Here is a 20425-nt window from a genome sequence, read left to right on the forward strand (position 1 = left end):
CAGACTGCTGCAGTTTCTTTCTGTCGTCTTTCACGTTCGGGCTCAGTTTAAAGACACAGTGCACTTCCTTCAACCGTAGACCCTCCCTACCACACGAGAAAGTTTGTTTATCTGCATTGTGTTGTTTTGCCCATTAAATCTGAATTGAAATTCCGATTGACACTGAATTAAACTGCATTAAAATGCATTTCCTATCTACATGCGCAAGTCAAGGCATGGGGTTTCTTAGGTCAAAATGTTTCCTCATATGTAAAGAACTAAACCATATATGGTGGCCTAGCTGTGTCATTAAGGTTCTCTGAAACTGTGAGGTAATCGATTTTAGCATGTATTTGTTTTCACGGAACTTCACGAGCTCTAAATCTTATGTGTCTGTGAAAGAGTATATTTAAACAGAGCCATGTAGATACCACAGCTTGCTTCTACATCCTGTTGAACTTCCCTAATGTGAGTCCTTACAAGACAGACACAGTGTGCACAACGTTGCCTGCGCAAGAGCAAACTCTGCAAACATCTAACAACTTCAGATAGTGCAGGGGTTGCTGAAAGCTTTCACACCATTAGCGACATCACCATCTACAGAAACCACAGGGTGAAAACCTCAAAGTTAAATAGCAGGTGCATGCTGCTGCATCAAAATACATGAGCTCAGAATGATAACTGCCAAACTAAAACCATAACATGCGCTTCTACTTACAAGATCCGACACGCAGAAAATGTATTGTGATTTAATGTATATATATATATATATGCATGCATGCACATTATATCTTAAACAAATTTTAAAATCGGATCCATATACCAACCTTGTTCTTCTTGCTCATCTTGCTCTTGAGGTAACTGAATGTCCTGCTCACTTTGGTTCCTACAACTTTGCCTTCACTGTCACTCCGTAACGGACCTGGATCCTCCTCTGATATACTAAATGAGACACACGGGATTATAACGGGTGCATTTTGAAACTAGGAATATTGTCATGGCTGCAGCCTAACAGTTATACATGTGTTTTGAGCCTGACACTGTGACTTTCAATCTGGCTCACAATATTTCTTAATTTACAGTGCTGGATAATAAATGAGTAACTGGATGGTCATTTTTATTGATTACTTAGTATCTTACAAAATGGCAGTAAATTATTAATTTCTCACTAATTTATTCTTCAAACAGCCCATTGCTTATTTACAATCAAACCAAAATTTCTTCAGACTTCAGATATCTTCACATTATCACAGTTCGCTATAGTTTAGAAAATGGTAATACAATATGACAAGAGCTCAGAGTTAAACTGTGTCAGAACAAATTTATCTTGATAATGTCAGATAACATTGATAGAAAGGTATGTAATGGATTACAAATCAACCAATCAGCTGTCAGCGGTTAGATTTAAGTACATAATTAGATAATACCAGTTTAGGTCAACAAATTACCATGAAAGCAATGGTTAATTTAGTTCAGTCTGTGGTGTAAAAGACCACATTAGCAATTAAAAAACAACACATTTCATGGTCTGGTCAAAGCGTCCCAAAATAGCGTCCCTTACATAAAGGAACTATAGTATAGGCCACACATTATAAATAATACAATATTAAACCTTTTTTTTGTTTTATTTTTATTTTGTTTTTATTTTTAAAGTTTAATTTAAAATAGTAAAATAGAGATTTTTCAATCATTTAAGGTTTAAATATTACATTTTAATCAACTTGCAAACCCCATTGCAGTTCCTTTATAAACATTACAAAATAAAATGTTTAATAGACTTGTATTGATTACCTTATAATGAATTATTGTTTGTTAATATTAACAATAATGATTATCCTATTCAAATCTATGTGATAAACAAGTTAAGGCTAAAAGTTGTCAAAAGTAATCTAAAAGTAACCAAAAAGTAGTCAGATTACTAACAAGTTTTCATTATGTAATTTATATTCAGTATTGGACTATAATTTGAACGTAATCTACCCAGCATTACACACACTAACAAATACTAACACACACAGCCTATTAGCATGCGATACAAATGTCGTACCTGTACTCTAATGATCCTGATGTACCTGTGAATGAGGCCAATCCTGAAATGAGAGAAAAACAATTGATTAAACCAAAAGTAAAATGGGCACAGGACCACTAATTAAATGACATGAACGAGACCATTGTACAAATGGCATTATTAAATCACTTTGCAGCGAGCCTCTGGAGTGTACTTGTACAAAAGAAATTACACAAGCAGTTTTAGGGTATGAATAGACTCTAAGGCACAGCCTTAATGAGGCCATATTACAAGCAAAATGACACATTTGTAAATCATTGAAAAAAGTATCCATTGTTCAGCAAAACTGTTGCAGATGAAATGACTGATGGTGTTTTGGAAGGACTGGAGAAAATTGCTTCTATCATTTTCTATAGTAAACTATATTAAAGGTATACTAGGTATTAAAGGTATATAGCTATCGTTTATAATACCGTGTGACGGATAGGTTTGGATAAGCTATGATTAGAGTATAAAAAATAAAATAAAATAAAAATGCTGTACAAAACTTTTTGCATGGTGTTGACAGTTACTTCTTTAAGACCGTGGAGTCAGTATAACTCACTCAGCATATTAAGACATAAAATGTAATGTATATCTTAAAGGAATAGTTCACCAAAAAATTTTGATTATCTGAAGGGTTTGGGACCCTAACCCTACCCCTAAACCATCCTAGGTGTAAATTACATTCTTATTTCAGACGAATACAATTGGCGTTATATAAAATATATCCTGACTAACCCAAGCATTATAATGGCAGTGAATGGCAGGCCATAATTTGAAGCCTATCCATTAAAAAAATTAATCCACACAGACCTGGAGATTAACAAAGGCCATCTGAAGTGAAGGGATGTTTTTTTTGTAAGAAAAAATATATTATATTATGTTTTATCTGCCAATTATGCTTTCTTCGTAAGTTGAATATAGAAGGCAGTACGCCAGAAGCTAGGCATTTTCCTTTATAATGTGTTAAATATGGATATTTTTCTTACAAAAAACCCATCGACTCACTCCAGAAGGCCTTTATTAACCGCCTGGAGCTGTGTGGAGTACTTTTATAATGGATGGATGCATGTTTTTGGGCTTCACATTTTGGGCTGCCATTCACTGCTGTTATAAAGCTTGGAAGAGCCAGGACGTGTTTTAAAATACAGTAACTCTAACTGTATTCGTCTGAAGGAAGAATGTCATATACACCTAGGCTAGGATGGCTTGAGGGTGAGTAAATCATGGGCTAATTTTCATTTTTGAATGAGCTAACCCTTCAAACAAATAAGCTTAACACCTTACATAAAAAAACACTGTACAAACCATAGGTGCAGGTATTTGCTTTAAAATATACTGTGTTCAGGTGACCGCTCTAGACATTTCTTTTTAAAAGGAACTCTAAGCAGCTGTAAAATCTAAAAGCAGTGCTATGAAATGCTTTTATGTGGATTTGAATGACTTTGAAAGACACGGCGAGAGATGGAGCCAATGGAAAGAAACTACACAGACGTGGCAATGTCTCATTTTGGAGACCCGTGACATCCGTCCAATAATCTGCAGGAATGACTTGAGTAAAAGTATGTGAAATTTTTCTTTCAGACAAGGGACTATAAAGGATTCTTGGCAAATGCATCGCAAGCACGTGCTTCCGCTGCACATACTTAGTGAGCATTTTTGCATTACTGCCGCGGTAACAAACCTCAATACTCAAGGGGGTGATGTACCTTTAAATATCTGTGCGAGCAAGCCAGATGTATTATGATCCAGAAAGCTAGATATAAACTTGTCAACAACTCAACTAACTTTAACCCGCTCAGCAAGATTCTCTTCAAAGAATGTGATATAAAAGTGCAATAAATGCATCACCAGACAACATGCACATTATGCACAAAGTTCATTAAGTTATTGCATAGAGAATATATATATATATATATATATATATATATATATATATATATATATATATATATATATATATATATATATATATATATATACGGAGATCAATACCTCTGAAAACTGTCATAAAAGTGATCAAATCAACAACACATGGGACAATTTAATAATAAATAAATGGATAAATAAATGCAAATATTGAATTGTTGTTTTAAAAATAATTTCAAGGAGCCAGTCTGATCAATAACTTAGTGACACAAGGGGAGTAGGGGGTACACTTCACATTAAGCAGGGGTTCGGGCAGGGGCCACGCCAGGCATTGTGGGACATTCTTTTACTTACTGACTGCCTCCTCCTCATCACTGGATGAAGAGCCAATAGAAAAGAGAGTTTTAGATTTGGGGAGCATGGGCGAGATGCTGAAGGAGATTCGTCGCTTGGGTCGCGGCCGTCCGATCGCTGGCGGGTTCCATGATCACATGAGCAAAAGAGATCAAAGCAGGCGTTATAATAAAAATGGCTTCTAATAAACTGCCAGTTAATGTCCACTCCCTTAAAGAGACACCACAGTGAAAGGGAACCACGGGAGGTCCAAATCTGAGGAGTTGAAGAATACCAACAATTTCTGTAGTATAAAGATCCCAGGACACGAAATCGGGGTGTTAGATTATGACCGACAGGAAGTGTGTGGTCATAAATGACTGAATGCTTCCTCTCCTTATCATACCACAAGGGCATTAAAAGAGGCCAGTAGAGAAAAGAAACTGTCTGAACTCTGCAACATCTGATCTAAGCTTATTTATATGCGTAATTTAAATAGCATTTTAAACAAATAAAATATGTTTTTTTTTTTTGTATTGCAGTGCTGCAGAGCTCAGAGTGGCACAATTAGACACAGAATAGAAAACCAGAAAGGGTGTTAAACTCACCATCCAGGTCTTTCTGACTGATGGCCAACATGGAGACAGACTTGGTGAGAATGGGTTGTGAAGGTGGGACATATCTTCGTCCAGAATGGATGGACATCTGTAAGCAGTGTACATGACAAATAAGTCAATCAATGTAATTAAACACAATACATTTGCACTACAAAATTAAATGAAAAACCTGCCGATGCAGCTCTTAACTGCACACTGGCAAATGCCAGTAAATAATTACATTTTCTTTCCAATGGCCATGATCATATGACCTGTATATACACCATGAACATTGCGTCCGTAGTCATACAGACATTTATGGGGGTTTTGTGCTCTTTAGACCTTTACAGTCACAATAAAACAGTGTAAAAGAGATGCATAATGATTAAAAATAGCTTTTGCTTACATTTTTTCACATAAACTAAATCTTTACAATATGATAAAAGAGAGCAATGTTCAAAAACAAAAACAAAAAACTCTTTATAATCATAAAAATAACAACAATTAATATAATATAATATATAGTTTAATATAATAAATATAAATATAAAAATAGCCTACATAAGTAATAGTTAAAATTGTTGAAATAATATATTTATCAAATTAATATCAATTTAAATAATAAATTATAATCAATATTAAAATGATAAAATATTAACTGAGACTGCCTTGTTGTTGGTTACAGAATCTCTACGGATTGCAAGAATTAATTCCAAATCATCCGTTCTCATTAATCATCAGATCCTTGTGTCCACCCTCTCATCACTGAGCATAACTGGACCTCTACTTTATTGCTATGAAATTTTACTTCATAGGTAGCTCTTTTAAAGTTGCCTGACGAGGGGAGGAATCTAAAACATATCAAATGGTCACAGGTGTCCCTCGGGGATCAATGTTGGGACCTCTCCTCTTCTCCGAATACACCACATTACTGTGATCCATTATAGAGGTACATAGTTAGCGTTGCTGTGCTTATGACACACAACTCTACTTTTCATTTCAACCAGATGATCCTACTGTAGCTGCACAGACCTCAAGACTGCCTGGTAGACATCTCAGCATGGATGAAAGCACATCACATGCAAATCCACCTATCAAAGATAGAGCTTCTCAGCCATTTCATCAGGGCAGCACACTTTCACTGTCCAGCTAGGTTCAGCATCAATGATCCCATCGAGTTCGACCAGGAGTCTTGGGGTAATTTGCACTGCTTAGCACGAAGAAGATCAGAGCCTTCCTTACTAAGCATGCAACAAAACCTGCAATCGAACCTCTTTAAATGGTTCAGAACTTGTCGAGCAACAGGTCTTCAACGAACCCAAAAGAGCCTATGTCACACCGCTGTTTATCTATCGGTCTGCACAGGCTTTCGGTTGCAGCTCGCATCAAGCTCAAGACATTGGTGCTTTCCTGCAGGATGGCCACTGGCTCTGCATCTCCGATCTCCACTCTCTCTTTCGAGTTCACATGCCCTCCAGGAACCTGTGGCTGGTAAGTGAGCGCCACTTTGTGGTACCATCTACTTCATTATATATTATTGCTCTCATAGTTTCCCTCACTATTCTTGCTTGTACTATTCTAAACAATGGTTGAAATGTGTTTTACTGGCACTTCTCATGTTTATTGTCTCTTTGAAAAAATAGTTCACCCAAAAATGAAGAGTACCCCATGATTTACTCACCCTCAAGCCATCCTAGGTGTATATGAATTTCTTCTTTCAGACGAATACAATCTGAGTTATATAAAAAAAAAATTGTCCTGGCTAATCCAAATTTTATAATGGGAGTGAATGGCAAAAAAGCCTAAAAAAGTGCATCCATTCAAAACAAAAGTTATCCATACGTCTCCAGGGGGAATTTATATGAATGTATTCACCTTACGAGGAAAGTTTAATGCCTTTCGTTGATTAAAAAAGCTTACACTCTATGTATGGTATGATCTGTCGCACCAGTTACACTTTTTCCGTAAGTTGAATTTAGAAGTCGGTCCGCTGGAAGCTAGATATTTTACTTTTTAAAGTTATAAATATGGATATTTTTCCTACTCAAACATTGCATCACTCCAGAAGGCCTTTATTAACCTCCTCGAGTTGTGTGGAGTACTTTTATAATGGATGGATGCACATTTTGGCTTCAAATTTTGGGCAGCCATTATAATGCTTGGAGGCAGGATATGTTTTAATATAACTCTGATTGTATTCATCTAAAAAGAAGAATGTCATATACACCTAGGATGACTTGAGGGTGAACCAATTATGAGCTAATTTTCATTTTTTTCATCAATCACTTGATGTATTCCTTAATTGTAAGTCGCTTTGGATAAAAGCGTCTACAAAATGAATAAATGTATATGTAAAATAAAGCTAAAAATTCTACAACAATTAATATTAATTTAAATGGTTCAAGTAATATAGTTTTAATAGATTTTTTTTAATTAATATATAATTCAACTGATGTGTATACAGGTGCATATTGTCTATAAATTGTCTATTGTCACAACTAATCAGATTTGAACACTGGATCTATCAATTCATAATCAGTAGCTTACCTGACTGTCCAAACTGCTGCAGTCGCCCAGGTCAGATTCCTGCTCCTCTTCTGTCAGGGACACAAGCGACCCTCTCTCTTCTCTGTCCAACTTTGTCGGACAGTTCGGTTCCTGGCTGGCCTCCCCTACGTGCTGGATCAGGCTTTTCCTCCCTTCCTTCTCTGCTGCAAGTCCTTCCAAGCTAAAACTGTGGAAATAAATGTAATTTAGCCTGAATTTTACTGCGGATGAGTGAGATGGTGACCACGTGCACACGTTGAATCGCCAACAATCTTTGTAGGTGACATTTAAACACACGCAATATACTGCGAGACACACACTCATTCAGATTCACATGCACAAAGAATCAAGTGACAACAAGCTCAAGTCAACTAGTAAATGATAACAATAAAAGCTGGCCATGACTAATAGTAATCCACTGATGCACGCTATACAACAAGCCTGTGACATAAGCCTATGGCATTTCCTTAAATCCAAATCATTCAAGCTCTGCCACTGAAATGGTTAGATATTTTCCACATGGTGAAATCAAAGCAAAACGTTATATAATGTTTAGACACTAAAAGTTTTTGAATGCCACTCAATTAAGTATTAAACCAAATTGCATATATTTTTAAAGAAAGACAGCACACGCCAAATTATGGTTATTTGTTGAGCTTTGAATTATAAAAACAACATACTGTCTTACATAATGATAAAATTAAGACATATTTGGACACTTTCTGTTTGTTGAACATTAGTGTGTTCATAGCTAATGAAATGGACTATGTCGGCAGTTATTCTGCTAGGACACCAGTGTGAATTTGAGAGCAAGTCACTTCATACATGAAGCGAAAATTACTTTGGGATCAAATGGTTAAAAGTAATTACAGAGATTTCTCCGAAAAGTTAGCTCTGGGGAAAAAAAGATTAATTTGTTTGCAGATTCCACATCGAATGCAATGAAATTAAAAGTGCAGTGTAAGTATTCCAATAGTTTTGGGGCCACTAAAAAACATATATTACAATAAAATGATTTAAATGTATTTCAAACTTATTGTTCAGAAAGCAACTTAATGTTGAGCGTGATGTATTCTGAAATTCTAACAGGAAACGCTTAAAGAGCCAATGTGGTAAGTTAAAAGTAAAAACATCTCACCTCTCGTCAGGTTCTGAGATCCAGATCAATATGTTTGTCATTGTTCACATTAGTTAATATCTGCTGTGATACTGTAGTTTTATGCTACTTTTCAGCTAAACGGATTCATTAAAGTGGCCGGTTAGTTTTTGTCTCAGACAATGAAGTAAACGGAAGTGACTGCAAGAGTCTTTGTGGTCTCAGATGTTTGTCCGGAGAGGCGAGAAGACTAAACCATAGAAAGGAAGTAAACTATGACACAAACACACAATGCGCCATGCGCACACCTCCGTCTTTACACAACACACATTTGTGCTTCTATAATGCAATTCATGCTGTTGTCATTACACAAGAAGTTATTTCGATTTTAGACACTTCTTCTTTGTCTTTCTTTACCTTCTTCCATTTATTTCTTCGTTTTCCGTGCGCAGGACAACCGAAGGACACCAGCTCATGCTTCATATTCAAGCGCATAAAAAGCAGTATGGATGGATGAATGGAAGGAAGGATGGATGGAAAGACAAAAGAGAATCTTGTTAGTACAAAGACCAGATCTAAAAGAGGCCCTTGAACATTTAACATTACTTTATTGTATTTTGCATCGTACAGGGTTATTATAGTTAACTAAAACCCTAAAAAGACACACACAAAAAAATTGAAATAAAATAAACTTTAACTAAAATATTTTTAAACAATTAATTATTTCTGATAGTTGGCAGGGAAACAAATAAAGGTAATTGCACATTTTAATATCAAAATTGTATTTTCTTGCAGAATTGTGAGTTTGAGAACAAAAAAAGTCAGATTTGTAAGATATAAACTTGCAATTCTGACTTTATTTCTTACAATTTCAAGTTTTGCTATAAACTAAGATTTTCGAGATATACACTTATACAAGCTTCCATAATAACGTTATCTTGATACTAAAATAATACAGACACAGTAAAAACTGAACTGAGTGTTTAACTTCAAAGAGATTTATGGGATGTTTTGATGAGATCTGTAAGTGACAGGTTTTTCCCAATAGAATATGCTGCTCACACAAACATAGCGTTTTTCATATTTCCATGGGCCTTTCAGAAACAGCTTGATGGGGCCTCTGAGTGGAAAGAGAGAAAATAGATGATGATGGTACCTTCTCCTATGGCCTGCAGACCTGCGCTCCACTTCACCGTGTGCCGTACTGGAAAAAGTGATGGATGAAAATGAGGAGGAGAAAGATGGATGGACAGAAATAATGTACCAAAAATAATACGAAGAGCTGATGAGATGATTGACAGGGCTAAGAATGTTTTCTAGAATGATGATTAATCAAAAGTAAAAACTAGTACTGCCAAATCGATTAAAACATAAAAGTTATAAGTACATACAAGTTTATATATAGTAATTGGTTTTCAATTTATTATACTTTAAATGATCATTTATTTCTGTGATCAAAGATGAATTTTCAGGATCTTTCCTCCAGTCTTCAGTGTCACATGATCCTTCAGAAATCATTCTAATATGAGGATTCATTTTTTGAAAGTTGGAAACAGTTCTGCTGCTTAATATTTTTTCATAGCTTGTGATACTTTTTTATAATACTTTGATGAATAAAAAGTAAAAAATAAAAAGCAAATGTTTCAAAAATAGAAATTCTTTTTTGAAATAAATCAATGATTTGATTCAGCAAGGATGTGTTAAATTGATAAAAATTGATAGCAAAAGGAGATTTATATTATTTGAAAATATGTTTTTATTTTGAATAAATGCAGATCTTTTGAACCTTTTATTCATCAAATATATTAGACAGCAGAACTGTTTCCAACACTCATAATAAATCATCATATTAGAATGATTTCTGAAGGATCATGTGACACTGAAGACTGGAGGAACGGTTCTGAAAATTCAACTTTGATCACAGAAATAAATGATCATTTAAAGTATAATAAATTGAAAACCAAATATTTTAAATTGTAATACATACCACAATATAAAACAAAATCTGTATTTTTGATCAAATAAATGCAGTCTTGATGAGCAGAAGAAACTTCTTTCAAAAACATTACAAATAGTAGTAAGCCTGTGCTGTATATGTATATAATATATATTATATATATATATATATATATATATATATATATATATATATATATATATATATATATATATATATATATATATATATATATATATATATATATATATTATAGATTATAAATACACACATATATTACATACGCAAGAACTTTTGTTAGATAGGATTAATTGAGATGAATCAATTTGACGGCACTAGTAAAAACATAATGTACATATGCACTAATACAGACATTTTTTGGATAATATTTAATATAAAAGACATCTAATATTCTAATAGTAATTAATATTAAAAAATATTAATAGTATTATATAAAAAAATATTTAATATAATAATTAGTATATAGTAACTTATTTATACTGTCTAAAAAAATTTTTGTAATTAATGGTCAATATAAAATATTACAGGCTTTGATAGCTTTTTTGTTTTAAAATACATATAATATATTTATTGTATTTAATAACAATGAGAAATCAATGTTAAGTGGTCTCAATTTTTTTCAGGTGTGTGTGTGTTACATAAATACAACCTAAAGGTGCCAGGCAAATACATTTTACTTAATTTTATGTGAATAAAACAAAAAACAAAAAAACAGTGGATATATTGGATACAAATAAAGTTAATGCAGAAAAAAGGGACGTATTGAGTTTACACGAAAAGAGAAACGACTATGATATAAACCACGATGTTCTTCCTTTCTGTCTTTCAGAGTATTAGAGGTCATCTGATTTATCACTGGTAGGAACAAAGTCCTGTGTGACCTACATACAGCTCTTTCTCACAGAACATCTGCCTGCTTACAAAGCCCACAGAGGAAAGCGCCCTCACACTACTGGGATTTCCCTTCATAAACACACAAACACATTCACATACAGACTGTCAATGACTCAAGGGAGAGCTGTACACAAAGTAGAACTAATGTGAAGATGATGGGACAAAAAACAAAACTGAGCAACTGCAAGCTTAAATTAAGTATAATGTATTCTATGTATGTATCTGATTGCATTATACATATAGTTGGATAGAATGAATGATTAGGCAGAGGTGGGCGGCATGTTGGGTTTGTGTTTCCATAATGCTGTGGTAATGTTATCAGATGTTTTACAGGAAATATAAATGCCAGGCATCTGGCCTGAGTTAAATGTAAAAACCTTTACCTAATATAAGCATTAAAACATAGTCTCTCTCTTATGCATAATATATTTCATGACAGTTAATATTTTCTAATCTATATCATATAACAGAAGCTATAAAGAGACAAATTGAACTTCACTTTTATTTAAATTAGCATGTAAGATTAATTGTTAGCCAACCAGCTATGCAAACCACACATCTGATTATCATAAGTGCTTTAAATACCACTAACTGATTAGTCTGCTATCTCAGCACACCACTCCCAGATAACTTTCTTATTTTCTAAAATAAGATATTGCAAGATAATTGGAACATTATTAATTTGCTCTCTCAATGTACCGCTAACCGCTAGTCAATTAACAAGGCTTATTTTGTTTACCTACATTTCGTGGTTTAAGGGGGATTAGTTTTACATCATGAAAATCTAAGTCTTTTGGCTATTTAACCCCTTCAATATGACATAACCCCAATGTCCTGTTTCAAGAGGGCAGAAAACTGTCGTTTAACAGTCACTCAAACACATGCGCAGTAGAAAGATTCATCCTTGTACAGTGTCTGAGCTATTTCTCTTCAAAAGTTATAACTAATAAAAAAAAAAATAAAAAAAAAAGATTTTCAACTGAAAACAACAGCCTGGTCCAGTGTTGAAACCTTGTGGAATAACTAATTTAAGGAGCATGTGCGAGCAGATCGAATATGCGAGATTAAAAAAAAGAAAAACAGAAAGAAAATCGGGCTGCATGATGACCATATTTACATCCCGTGAACTGTATGCATACCCTAGCGTATGTGTAAAAACCAGAGTATGCTAAGTTTAAGCCACAAAACTTTCACTTTTAGTGGTGGAGATTCATACCTGCGCTGACTAATCTCTGTCTCCCCTGCTGAATTTTTACCCGGGCCCCAGCTGTGCCTGCGGAAAGGAGACAGGGATCGTACGGAGGTGCGCAAAATGGCTGACCGCTCTGGGACCTCGGTCAGACGGTCCTTTTTTTCTTCCTCCTCCATTTCTCCAGAAACGGGGTAAGCTCCAGGAGAAGTGGGCTTTTCCTGACAGGAGTCGGATGCAGGGGCCTCTGTGCTGGCCTGAGGGATGGCGCTAGGGGTCCCCAGACTGGAGCCGTCATCCGTAGAGGACGAGTAGGACATGGACACACCGCTGGTGAGAGTGATGCTGTCCTCACCCTTTTGTTGGAGAAAGAGGAGGAAAATTTGAGTTTGCAAAAACAAAATCACATCCTATCTAAACACTATTTGATCTAACACCTATTTGATGTTTGGTAGATTTTGGACCAATAAAATTGCACTTTGGGTTGAACTTCCCAAACTGATGTTATGAATGACAAGCTCATGTGAATTTAGTCAATGACCGGTGACGTACTCCCTTTGCATATGCAGTATACATACAATTCGATTTTTTTTTTCTCTCTGCAAACCCCATGGAGTCTCGGAGTTCTTTCCATCCTTGTAAAGCTTACATAACACAGAAACACACAGCTCTGACACTCATTTCCATTCACAGCGGCTCATTAGTTCCCTCACATGCTGAGACCACAGCCAGGCGAGGGGTGTGGTGAGCTAGCGGCTACATTACACACTAACCGTAATAGTTGACTTTATGAGCTATGGGGGGAAAAAAACACTTCCAGAACACAAGTCAAGCTTAGGTGAAGTGCCTCTACCTGCTTAGAGAAAATGTAAGCAAGCTAAATTATATTCCATGTACAATTCCAAGAGGAAAAATTAGGCTAGTTTTGGGGCCATCTAAACGCTTATGTACTCCGATTTTTTTTTTAATCCAATATAAGCATTTAAATATTTAATCTTTAGGGAAAACAAACCAAAAACATGAATGATAGAGGTACAGTATATACAATTCCTGGTGAAAAACTAAATTTCCCACAATTCTGCCAAAAAATCTCCACCAATCCTTTAACACCTGCCCATTCCCATGAAGCCCTGCAAACAATGTAATTGAGTCAAGCTCTCAAACTACAAATGTTAAGTCTTTGGATTAATAGTTTTATATTCCTCCATTAGTTTTAATTAGATATCATTCGCAATGCTTAATGGGATTGTAGCTCAATAAAGCTGTTAAGTACACAGTCTAGAAATGTTGTTCTTTTATCTGATATAAGCTGGTTGCTTTGGTTTATGACTTGTAACTCTTTAACAGAAGCCGCGTTTGCATTACCCTTTAAATTGCACAAATTGAAATTGCGAAATTGACAATGCTCCTCATGGAAATGTGTCAATTTCGCAAAAACTATATCGCAAAAAATTTTTATGCTCTCATGGGAAGGGTTTTCAGACAATTCGAAATGGGAGATTTTTCCAAAAGTGCAATGGTAACTGTTTTTCCGCATTTACAGGTTACCGTGTGATGCATTGCTGCCACATAGGGCCTAATTTTTTCCCCCACTCAATTATGTCATAATAACGAGATGTTACGTGTTTTAACAATATCTTTTTTTTGTAATAACGACATAGCCCTATATTTTCTTCTAATAAGGACAGAGGCGTAACTTTAACCTAGTAATGACGGACCCCGGTGCAGCAACAAATAACATCATAACTAACTATAGACCTACTGAAATTAAGACACATATTCAAGACATGTATTAAAAAATAAAGATGCTATAGTTTCAGCCTTAAAGGTCGCGGAAAAAGGCCAGTTACGCACGTCAATCCATTCCATTGGTTTGCTTCTTTTTTAATATACAGGTAATTAGTTGATGAAACATCGATCAAAATTAAAATACAATTCATACAAAAAAAAAAAAAAAAAAAAAAAAAAGACTTTCTAGCAAATAAAACACAAAGTGGTCAAAATCCTGTGTGACCCCAAGTCTCCAGACATATTGCGAATCTTTTATCTTACTCATGCTGCTTACTTTTCATAATCAACATATGAAATTAATAATAATATATTTATATTAATAATAATAATATTATAGGCTAATATTTAAGCCTAAACGTAGCCTATTTAGTTTCATAGTTAGGCTATGTTAGGCTAATTCTTTAACCCACCGCCAATGAAGGCACCGATGATTTTTTTCCCTTTAAGACAGTGGAAACAACTCGCAATACTCTGTCATTGTTATCCATACAGATAAGTTCAAGGCATAATTATAAATGTCTACCTTTACATAAAAACAACAAAGGCTGTGGACTCAGGGAATGGATTATTTTATTTGCATGCACTCCACTCCAAACACAGTCTTCATTTTGAAAAATGTTGTTTATGAAATGCAACGTTTTTCATTTCAAAAGCATTTCAAAACTCAGTTAATATTTCCAACAAACAAAATTTCAAGCCAAAATAATGAAGTGTTTAAATAATAGTTTGAAAATAATAAGTTTTAGTCGCATGACTGCTAATGGAAACGCTGTCAATTCCCAATAGTTTTTTATCGACATAGAACATTACAAATCTGTAATGGAAACGCGGCTAGAAACTTTTAAAAAATCCCTATGGGAAAAGTTCTTCCAGAAGCAAAGCCAATGAAAAGCAGTCTGGGGATTAATGCAACCTATTGCTTGTGAGCCTCAACTGTGAGAAAAACACTTCTAATGCACAAGCTTAGCTTAGGAAGCAAACTACATAAAATGTTCTTTATTTTAGAAGAAAAGTGTGTGAAAATGTGTGGTGGAGGGGAAAAAAGGAAGCAGATGAGGTGAGGATATTCAGTTTTTTTAAATATGGATTCTAACGAAATATAGAGGGTTAAACTTAGCACTATGTAAACCAAACATTACAGTTCTCAAAAACTGTTATTCTCAGCGACGTGCTAATAGTCTGTGTTAAACATCTTTAAATTGAAGCAAGGAGTTTAAGGGGTGGAGAAATCCGCAGGGAAACTCTTAGAGGAGGAGGGGAAAAAGGAGGAAGCATGTCTGAGGATGAGGTCATAATTATGGCCTTAGCCCACTGATCTGCTCACGTCACATGACATGCCGTCAGTGGAGCAAGATGTGTGTAGAGAAGATCACCACTGAAAATGAGACATATTACATAACCACTTCATCTGGCAGAGGCACAAGTGAGGGGTTCCTCGCTTGGTAAAGAAACATGGAAACAAAACAAATAGCAACTCTGCTTCGTAAATAAACCCAGAATTGGGTGATATGGGAAACTCGACGCAAATCCGCACCCACCTTATTATTAAAAACGAAGTCCTCGCCCAAATCCTGGCTAAACAAGGAGTCGCCATCGCTGGCGGACCCTCGCATTGGGCTCGCTGACTCTTTGTGACGTTTGCTCTCGGGTGAGGGGGTCGAAGGGGCGAATTCTGGGGGGGGAAAAGAATCCGCATCAACATGAGAGAGTTAAAGAGCAACAGAAGAATAAAACAGACTAGACTCGATTCTCACGGACTGAATCATAATACAGTGAGTCTGAAAGTGACTCATTTCAGTCAATTGTGTTGCATCTCTGCTCGCAATCGTCGCAGACAGGATGTTGATGTCATCTGCTTAAATAGATGATCTTATTTGACTAGCGGAGCCTTTTGTATTGACAGGAAGACATTCATTTAGTCTTTGGAGGATGTGCATGTCGTTTCCCATGCGACACAATGTGGGCACTATTTAGATTGGACACACACAGACACAGAATCTGAGCAAAGAGGGCATCCTTTCTTTTGTAGCCTGCTGGAAGATGTATGAAAGAGGTTTTTGTTTTTGTCTAGATGTAACGTTCATACATCAACTAAACCTATGCAATAAAACTTGTTGACGTCAAACGGTGTACGTCGAGTCAAACTCTGTGGTATTTCAGTGTAAATTCATTCATAGAAGCCACACTAATTACGTGCTAACATGAACATCCTCGAAGACCATAAACATTTGGGTTACTAACTCGATATTCAATGCAAAGGACTTTTAAAGCAAAACCAGTTAGTTTACCTGAGCTCACTGAAGTGGATTTCTTCTCCTGGATTTCTGCATCTCGACTGGCATCAACTGAAAAAAATGTCTCGGTCTCTCTGTGAATCTGCAATGAGAAAATCATTCCAGTTTAGAGTTTGTCATTTCAAATCCAAAATCAGCTTTAAAGTTTTCTGATTTGTATATGTTCTGAACTTTAAATAGGCATATCCCTCATATAAAAATACTATTTATACTGCAGGGCTTTTGAAGGGATGAATCTGATTGGTTGATGAACATTCTAAAGTGTGCAATTATTTTCAGAGAAACACAATATAAAGTAGTTCCAGGCAAGTTTTGCCTCCATTACATGTACATATAATTTCACCAAATGATTTCAATTATTTAAAAAGTTCTTTACAGCCTACAACCGCAAAAAAATTAAATAAACACTGACCAAGCAAATAAATATAGAAAACAAATTATTCCATGTTTTTCTGCCACGAAAATACATTTTATTACGTACGGAAAGCACATATGAAATTATTTAGAAAATCCCAACCAGGGACAGGAGTTGAGAATTAGCACTAGCTATAAACTTTATATGCTGCGCATCATTTGCAGTACTCGTATTGTAGCTATGTCTGTATGCATTGTCCCTGTTGAATAAACAAATAAATAAAATACTCTTCCCCCCGCTCGCTTTACTCATTCACTCATAAATATACGTGTACAGTCACACAGAAATGAGCTGTCAGCGCTGCTATGAAGATTTTATTAGTTTTACTACTAAGATTTTACTACTATGCTACATAGCATCTCTTACTAGTGAGGCAATAACACAGCTGTTCTTGAAGTGGATAAGCTTACGGTCACTATTAGTAGAGATGCTGTTGCCGAACACTGTTGCGAGACACACAGACTAATTCATTCACACTCTTAATATCTATAATAACTGCATTAATAACTGCATTAGTCTGTTAATCAATTGCTCAAGCCTCTGTTACTAGCTCTAAAAAGATGTTGCAGAATTAATAACAGAGGCTTGGGATAAGATGCTTAAGAAATTAGTCCTACATAGTGTGCTAAGGACAAAAACCTGACAAATGTGTTGTCTTGAGGTGTTGTAAACCTGGTATAAGCGGAATAATTGACGATGGCCCGTTAAATAATTTGAAAACGAGTTTCGTGCCGCTTCTTACCACTTCGGGTATATATTTTTTTCTAATCAACAAGTAAAAATCATTGGTTATCAACTGAATATATTTTTTTGTACATCATTGCCATTCAAGTTGTAGGCCTAATTATTTTAAATTGTATGTTAAAAGGTGAAAAAATATTGTATTGTGTGTATTTAGCATACAGCATTTTATCCACAAAATTAGATTTAACAAGTCAAAGACTAAATTTATTGTAAATATTAAAAAAAAAAATACTTCCACCTTACACATTCAAACAAACCACTTATTTGGAGATGTGTTGGAAATTAAGTGAAAAGAACATCTTTTTTTAATAGATTTTCTAAAGTTATTAATTTTCTCAAACACCAATATATTCAAGATTTTTCAACTGCTAAAGATCATGCTAAAATCCACTAGGACATACAGTACAGACATAATCAGGTGAAAGATGGTTTCCTCTGCACTGAAAACCAGGACAAGTATGTCAATGGTTTCGACTTGGACGGCTAAAAGCATTTTCCTTCGACCACAGACAGAATTCACTTTCTTGATGAAGAAATGTGCCTTTCTTCAGCTCGTGAACAGATATATTAGCAGTGGTAAGAGCGTCTACCTCCTGGGAGAGTTACATGTGGTTGTAAACCCTCAAGGCTGTGATTTGGGGTAGGACAGGTTTTAGGGGGCATGTGTGGGGCATTCAGGACAGACCTAGGAATGTTACCCACATATAAACATCACGGCCCACTAATGTTCAACACAGAGCAGCTGTGAAGGGGCTGTAGAGGGTTACCTTGAGGCGACTGTGAGGACATAGTGGTCACAATACAAGTGGTGGAGGGATAACGTAAATTTGTAGGCCAACCCGGAAGTTAGCATCTCACTGGTTCCCTCAACAAAAATATTGGTTTAAGCATCATACTGGCTCTGCCGGCTTGTCTTCTTCCCATAGTGCATCCTGGTGCCATGTGTTCCCCAGTTAAGCAATGCACATGCACACACACCCGGCCACCCACGTGATATAAAAGAAAACGTGATTCATCAGACCAGGCGGACAGGTGGACATGGGCCAGCATGGGCACCCTGACTGGTCTGTGGCTATGAAGCCCAATACGCAAAAAAACCCACAATGCACTGTGTATTCTGACACCTTTCTATTAGAACCAGCATTAACTTCTTAAGCAATTTGAGCTACAGTAGCTCGTCTGTTTGATCAGACCACACGGGACTGCCTTTGCTCCCCACGTGCATCAATGAGCCTTGGCCGCCTATGTCCCTGTTGCCCTTGGAACACTTTTGATGGATACTGACCATTACAGACCGGGAACACCCCACAAGAGCTGACGTTTTAGAAATGCTCACTTGCTGCCTAATATACCCAACCTACTAAAAGGTGCTGTGAAGAAGAGATAATCAGCGTTATTCACTTAACCGGTCATAAAGTTACACCTGATTGGTGTATATATACTGATGCATTAGGTAATAAGGATAAATAATATTAATAATAATAATAATAATAAAATTGGTGGTGTGAATATGCCGTTAATAGGCCAACATATATTTTATATTTATATATCCAATACATAAATATATTAGATGTATTGTACACATAATTACCAATACATTTTAGCAAGTGTAATATCAAAGAACAGCTACAACACCAGCTGTAAAATAACATGGAAAGATCAAAAGCCCATGAAAAAGAAGAACATCCCTGTGGCGGAAACAGAAGCTTAGAAACCTTCCTGTGCAACTCATCTGCATGGCCATCATCGGCTCCATTCATGACTGATTACTCCCACCCACCGCCCATCAGAAGCATGTGACACACGCTCAACTCCCACGCTTAGTGTGTACCCGCTGTGTGCATGCACGTGTGTGTGTGGCTAGAGGTCATAGACCTCCTTTGTTTGGTCAGTGGTGGATGGACACTGGTCTAGTGTGGCAAGCAAGAGTGGCGTGGGCTTTTCAATAGAGCCGTCAACAGCTGCAGCCTTTTAACTTCCAACAAGAGCGAGATGGAAGGAGAGAAACAAAAAGAAATACTGAAAAAAGGACTAAAATGGGAAAAATAGCTGGTTGAATCGTTTTTCGTTATGTGTGGTCTTGATTTCCCGAGCTGTGATTTTGCAGTTGTTCTATCAAAAATGTTGAATTGTGTGGCATTTATGTAAGTGTTGCAGATTCAAATCCAGCCTGCAACATGCCTAATTCTATTTCCTCAATTTCTCTCAATTACCGGTCATTTTTATCCTCTTTTTATTCTAAAAAATAAAAGAAAAAAAACAAACCAAGCAAAAAAAAAAAAAAAAAAAAAAAAAAAATCAAACAAACTAAAACTAAACAGAAAAGCCCAAATAAAATAAATAAATAAATGTAAATAAATGTAAAAAACAAACAAAAAACAGGCAAATTGAACAGGTAAATAAATGAAAAACAACAACAACTAATTATAAACGAATTAAACTAACTAAAGAAGAACAACCCCCCAAACAAAACTAAAACAATAAATAAATAAATAAATAAATAAACAAACAAAAAGCCCAAACATGTAAAAAGATCTTAAAACTAATACAAGGGGGGGGGGGAAAGAAACAACAACTAATAAAAAAATCTAATAACTAAAACAAAAAGCCCAATCAAACAAAAACTAAACAGAGATAATAAAAAAAAACT

General features: G+C 35.6%; 1 protein-coding gene across 10 annotated transcripts in view; it reads right to left on the reverse strand.

Annotated features, from left to right (window-relative positions):
- Window positions 1-20425, reverse strand: part of akap13 (A-kinase anchoring protein 13) — a 122880-nt gene that overhangs the window by 26901 nt on the left and 75554 nt on the right. For 8 of the 10 annotated variants that reach the window (XM_067436452.1, XM_067436449.1, XM_067436451.1 and 5 more), the window contains exons 9-18: window positions 16611-16698; window positions 15861-15994; window positions 12559-12887; window positions 9627-9674; window positions 8888-8947; window positions 7375-7561; window positions 4840-4936; window positions 4253-4369; window positions 2027-2069; window positions 807-921 (exon numbers count right to left, since the gene is read on the reverse strand). In XM_067436452.1, coding sequence (XP_067292553.1) covers window positions 807-921; window positions 2027-2069; window positions 4253-4369; window positions 4840-4936; window positions 7375-7561; window positions 8888-8947; window positions 9627-9674; window positions 12559-12887; window positions 15861-15994; window positions 16611-16698 — 1218 coding nt within the window. The remainder of the gene's footprint in view (window positions 1-806; window positions 922-2026; window positions 2070-4252; window positions 4370-4839; window positions 4937-7374; window positions 7562-8887; window positions 8948-9626; window positions 9675-12558; window positions 12888-15860; window positions 15995-16610; window positions 16699-20425) is intronic. The other 2 variants (XM_067436454.1, XM_067436453.1) reach the window with 2 other exon arrangements.

This window comes from Pseudorasbora parva, chromosome 25 (assembly GCF_024679245.1).
Source record: "Pseudorasbora parva isolate DD20220531a chromosome 25, ASM2467924v1, whole genome shotgun sequence".
NCBI classification, from domain to species: Eukaryota; Metazoa; Chordata; class Actinopteri; order Cypriniformes; family Gobionidae; genus Pseudorasbora; species Pseudorasbora parva.